Consider the following 6,557-nt stretch of genomic DNA (forward strand, 5'->3'; position numbering starts at 1 on the left):
TAAAGAACAAAGGCTATGCTATTGACTATTGAAGAAAGAAAATGGACACTGTAAACCTAGGGTATGAATAATTTTGGACATGACTTTTTTTAAAGATCTGTGAATAAAATACCCCTGAAACTGAATATTTTTTAATTTGCCTATTGCTGTTATTCTTTCACCTGTTGGTTGCACATAAATCATAAACAAACTTAACAAAATGCTTTCATTTCATCACAACAATGAATTATGTCAAAAATCAACGAGGGTATGCATAATTTTGAGGCCAACTGTATATATATATATATATATATATATATATATATATATATACATACACACACACACAAAGTGTGGGCCAAAAGTCACTGACACATTGTAATTTTAAATAACTTATTTCTAAGTATTTTTAATTTCTTAAATTTTTTTTTTTTTTTTCAGGGATCCTGAAAATTAATTATGGAAAAATTCAGTATCATCCAATGTGCAAAAATTGTACAATTTTACTAACAAAATCAAAGCTGAATAATTCAAACCCAAACAGGCTATTGCAGAAATTTCAATGTGGGAGATGCACGTATTGTAGGAATATCTAAAGGAAAAGGTTTTTGTCAACAAGCCCCAATATTTAATAGAACTAAAGGAAAACATCAGTAGAGAAATAAGAGAAATAAGGCCAGAAACTTTGGAAAAGGTTATGGCAGAGGAAATTAAAAGAGCTCAAATTTGTGAAGCAGAAAATGGAAGGCATTTGCAGTTATTTTTCACATTTTACGATACAAGTTTCTCAATCTTACTAAGGTAAAATAAAGTTTATCGCCTTTATTTTATGATACTATAATTTCATGCATATAACTTGAAATAAAAAAGTTATTCAAAATTAAAATGGGTCAGTGACTTTTGGTCCACCATATATACACACACACACAGATTATTTAAAACTACATTACATATTTCAGCGAATTACCAGGGTTTCATCAACGTGGATTGACCTTTTACCATTTAAAAGGCTGTTAAAAGTCCATTCAAATCATCAGCTACTCACAAAATGAAAACAAATCGATTTTAAATAATTTGTATTTTAGCTCTCACATTTGCGATCGAGCACTTTATTGATTTTTTTCAGCACATCCTGACACTCTATAGACGTGTGCGTGCGTGTCTGTGTGAATGTTGAAATATTTTCTGTGGCATCTCGGTTTGATTAATATCGAAGAATGTCACAAAAAAAAAAAAAAAAAAAAAAAAAAAATGGGGGAAATAAACCTAATGTTTTACAAAAGGTGTGAAAATAATTTTAAAAATGCAAAGCTATTGCATTCATCTTAAATATGTTAAATATCTTAATCAACGGAAGCATCATTGCCGACACGATATTTGTGTAGACTTATCGCTCTCCTCTGCAATAGTCTGTAAGTCCTCAACCGATGTCAAACTAGCAACTTTTTTGAGATGTCCGCGAATACTATCTTTCCGCTTTTCTATATACTTCGTGATGACATAGAGAATTGTTCCTATCAAATTTAACGTGATCCCCACCTCCGTTGACCAGTTCGAACTGACCCCTTCAAAACTGAAAATTCCTATGATGGTCTGTACGAGAGCCTTGACGCCGCCCACGACACACGTCGTCAGTGCAGACGTGAGACTCGTGCACAAAAACAGCGAATAGTTGAGGAGGATGCCACAAAGGACGACTGTCAAGAAGATAAAAAGGAATGATTTTTGTGTGAAGTGCGGAAAAGCTGCAGCTTGCTTCGACTCTCCGGTAACAATGGCTGCCACGAGTAATAGCGGGAAAGAATTAACACAGTTCAGCTGTAACGTCCGGAATGTATTTATTGTTCCTTCTGTGTATCGTTGGACGAGCAGCAGATAAAGGGCTTGCGTGATGTTACTTAAACCGCCACACAGGTAGCCAAGCAGACTAAATCGTAAATCCCCGTAACCTGCGGATGAAAACAGAAAAACAAAATCAGGGATCATATTTTTAACAGTATCAAGAATAAAAATAGTCAACAACAAAATCTGAAATTGAGACGACTTTGGTTGTGTCACAACTTTACCCTGTCCAGATAGAGGCAACACGCAAAAAAAAAAAAGAAAAAAAAAAAAAAAAAATCAAACAAATGTAATATAGTGCATATGAGAGCGTGGGAAAGCAGCAGCAGCAAAGAATTGCTGAATTGCAAAGAGGTTAGTAGTAGCAGCCGAAAAATTCACATATGCTAATTAGGTAGTGTGCGTGAGTTAACATGACAAGAAAAAGGACACCACGTGCTCAGGAGAGAAAGACAGTCGACAAAGTAAATGTGGCCAGCATGCGGTCGAAAAAAAAAAAGAAAAGTGTACACCAGACGAGATGGACGATGGCGAGAAACTTAAGTGGTGCCGAGATGGGAAAGTAATGGTAATAAAAACTTTTGTAAAAAGAACGACCTGGATTTTTATTTAACACACTATTTAACACTAGCGGGGATACCCAGTGTTGCCCGGTTGTTTGGAGGTGTGGGGGTGGGGGGTAAAGTAAAGAATAAGCGAAGAAATAACCCTGTTTTAATATCAAAATAAAAATAAAAACGATGTTAAACTTCTGTAAAAAAATCGGCAAAACCAAAACAAAAATAACAAAAAAAAAAATAAAAATAAAAATAAAACAGCGAACAAACGTAAAACTTCATTAAAAAAGAAATCGGAAAAACAGAAAGCATAAATCAGGGAAAAAAATGGACGCGTTCTGAAAAACGAAAACAAAAAACACAGCAAAAAGCAAAAAAAAAAAAAAAAAAAAAAAGGCATAAATAAACCTTCGATTCCCTTAAATTCAATGGTGCATTTCATCCAGTCCATTCAATAAACCTTTAATTCGCTCTGTCCATTGTGAACGGATCTGAAAAGTGGTAGCGGGGGTAGGAGGAATTTAATAGAGAGAAAAGATTTTACAACTTCCATTGAATCTAACCGATTTTGCCTGTGAACTCTCACCAGAAAAAATATAGGAATCCACGATTATCGAAAAAGTGTAGAGGTAATAGGCCTATAACACACCTCAGATAATGTGCTGCAGTTTGTGCATATTACATTTGCATGACATGTCTTGATTTTCAATCCTATTAAGGTCAAAATCAGAGGGGAAAAAATTAGTTCATTTTATATATATATATATATATATATATATATAGGTCAACAAAGATGCTATTTAAAATATAAATTTTAACAAACTGAGAGAAACAGAAAATAAAACAGAGAGAGAGAGAGAAAAAGAGGGGAAAAACAAAATCTGAAATTGAGACGACTTTGGTTGTGTCACAACTTTACCCTGTCCGGATAGAGGCAACACACACACACACACACATACACAAATCAAACAAATGTAACAGTGCGTATCAACGTGTGGGAAAATATTAGCAACAGTGAAGAATCGCTGGCCTGCGAGGAGATTAACAGCAGCAGCAGCAGCAGAAAAACGCACATATGCAAATTAGGAAGTGTGGGCGAGTTGGCATGAAAAGAAAAAGAGAAAAAGGTCACTAGGTGCTTGAGAGAAAAAAAGTCGGCGTCAAAGAAAATGTGAAGTCGAATATACCGGCTGTAGCCAACTTGTGGTTGGAAAAAAAAGAAAAGTGTACACTGGGCAAGATGGACAATGGCAAGAGACTTAGGTGGTGTCGAGACGGGAAAGTAATTGTAATAAAATCTTTTTTTTATAAAAGAAAAAAAAAAAAATGCTGACCTGGATTTTTATTTCTTTCTTTCCTTTGTTTGTAACTGCAACGTTACACAAAGACAATTGACTTGGCCTTTAGGCTGGGAGCAAAGTGTTATCCCATTGATATGATGTCTAATAAACTAAATACATGGGAGCAAAGTGTTATCACATTGATATGATGTCCAATAAACTAAATATATGGGAGTAAAGTGTTATCGCATTAATATGATGTCCAATAAACTAAATATATGGGAGCAAAGTGCTATCGCATTGATATGATATCCAATAAACTAAATATATGGGAGTAAAATGTTATCGCATTGATATGATGTCCAATAAACTAAATATATGGAAGTAAAGTATTATCGTATTGATATGATGTCCAATAAACTAAATATATGGAAGCAAAGTGTTATCGCATTGACATGATATCCAATAAACTAAATATATGGGAGTAAAGTATTATCGTATTGATATGATGTCCAATAAACTAAATATATGGGAGTAAAGTGTTATCGTATTGATATGATGTCCAATAAACTAAATACATGGGAGCAAAGTGTTATCGTATTGATATGATGTCCAATAAACTAAATACATGGGAGCAAAGTGTTATCGCATTGATATGATGTCCAATAAACTAAATATATGGGAGTAAAGTGTTATCGCATTGATATGATATCCAATAAACTAAATATATGGGAGTAAAGTGTTATCGCATTGATATGATGTCCAATAAACTAAATACATGGAAATACAGTGTTATCGCATTGATATGATGTCCAATAAACTAAATATATGGGAGCAAAGTGTTATCACATTGATATGATGTCCAATAAACTAAATACATGGGAGCAAAGTGTTATCACATTGATATGATGTCCAATAAACTAAATACATGGGAGCAAAGTGTTATCGCATTGAAATGATGTCCAATAAACTAAATATATGGGAGTAAAGTGTTATCGCATTAATATGAAGTCCAATAAACTAAATATATGGGAGCAAAGTGTTATCGCATTGATATGATATCCAATAAACTAAATATATGGGAGTAAAGTGTTATCGCATTGATATGATGTCCAATAAACTAAATATATGGAAGCAAAGTGTTATCGTATTGATATGATGTCCAATAAACTAAATATATGGAAGCAAAGTGTTATCTATTGATATGATGTCCAATAAACTAAATATATGGGAGTAAAGTGTTATCGCATTGATATAATGTCCAATAAACTAAATATATGGGAGTAAAGTGTTATCGCATTGATATGATGTCCAATAAACTAAATATATGGGAGCAAAGTGTTATCACATTGATATGATGTCCAATAAACTAAATATATGGGAGTAAAGTGTTATCGTATTGATATGATATCCAATAAACTAAATATATGGGAGCAAAGTGTTATCACATTGATATGATGTCTCATAAACTAAATATATGGGAGCAAAGAGTTATCGCATTGATATGATGTCCAATAAACTAAATATATGGGAGTAAAGTGTTATCGTATTGATATGATGTTCAATAAACTAAATATATGGGAGCAAAGTGTTATCACATTGATATGATGTCTAATAAACTAAATATATGGGAGCAAAGAGTTATCGCATTGATATGATGTCCAATAAACTAAATATATGGGAGTAAAGTGTTATCGTATTGATATGATATCCAATAAACTAAATATATGGGAGCAAAGTGTTATCACATTGATATGATGTCTAATAAACTAAATATATGGGAGTAAAGAGTTATCGCATTGATATGATGTCCAATAAACTAAATATATGGGAGTAAAGTGTTATCGTATTGATATGATGTCCAATAAACTAAATATATGGGAGCAAAGTGTTATCACATTGATATGATGTCCAATAAACTAAATATATGGGAGTAAAGTGTTATCGTATTGATATGATATCCAATAAACTTAATATATGGGAGCAAAGTGTTATCACATTGATATGATGTCTAATAAACTAAATATATGGGAGTAAAGAGTTATCGCATTGATATGATGTCCAATAAACTAAATATATGGGAATAAAGTGTTATCGTATTGATATGATGTCCAATAAACTAAATATATGGGAGCAAAGTGTTATCGCATTGATATGATGTCCAATAAACTAAATATATGGGAGTAAAGCAAAAAAAAGCACAAAACATAACAGACCAACACAGATGCTATTTAAAACAAAGTTTTAACAACCTGGGAAAAACAGAAAGAGGGAGAGAGAGAGTAAAATTGTGAGAGAAAGAGGGAAGGAGAGAGTAAAATAGAGAGAGAGAGTAAAATTGCACGCGAGAGAGAAAAATTACGTGCGCGAGCGAGAGAGAGAGAGAGAAAAATTATGCGCGAGAGAGAGAGTAAAATTGCGGGGCGCAAGAGAGAGATAGTAAAATTACGTGCGCGTGCACGTGAGAGTAAAACTGTGCGCGCGAGACAGTAAAATTGCGCGCGCGCGCGAGTGTGTGTGTGTGTAAAATTGCGCGCGCGCGAGAGTGTGTGTGTGTGTGTGTAAAATTCCACGCGCGAGAGACAGTGTGTGTGTGTAAAATTCCACGCGCGAGAGAGAGTGTGTGTGTGTAAAATTCCACGCGCGAGAGAGAGTGTGTGTGTGTGTGTGTAAAATTCCACGCGCGAGAGAGAGTGTGTGTGTGTGTAAAATTCCACGCACGAGAGAGAGAGTGTGTGTGTGTGTGTGTGTGTAAAATTCCACGCGCGAGAGAGAGAGAGTGTGTGTGTGTGTGTAAAATTCCACGCGAGAGAGAGTGTGTGTGTGTGTAAAGTTTCACGCGCGAGAGAGAGTGTGTGTGTGTAAAATTCCATGCGCGAGAGAGAGTGTGTGTGTGTGT

General features: G+C 34.3%; 1 protein-coding gene across 4 annotated transcripts in view; it reads right to left on the reverse strand.

The window, feature by feature from the left end:
- Window positions 1-1,049: 1,049 nt before the first annotated feature.
- Window positions 1,050-6,557, reverse strand: part of LOC145265518 (solute carrier family 35 member D3-like) — a 70,704-nt gene continuing 65,196 nt past the window's right edge. For all 4 annotated transcript variants that reach the window (XM_080121431.1, XM_080121429.1, XM_080121432.1 and 1 more), the window contains exon 4: window positions 1,050-1,928. In XM_080121431.1, the coding sequence (XP_079977557.1) occupies window positions 1,339-1,928 (590 nt within the window). In that variant the 3' untranslated portion in view covers window positions 1,050-1,338. The remainder of the gene's footprint in view (window positions 1,929-6,557) is intronic.

The sequence above is a fragment of the Euprymna scolopes genome, chromosome 40, assembly GCF_053919585.1.
Source record: "Euprymna scolopes isolate OS-2025 chromosome 40, ASM5391958v1, whole genome shotgun sequence".
NCBI classification, from domain to species: Eukaryota; Metazoa; Mollusca; class Cephalopoda; order Sepiida; family Sepiolidae; genus Euprymna; species Euprymna scolopes.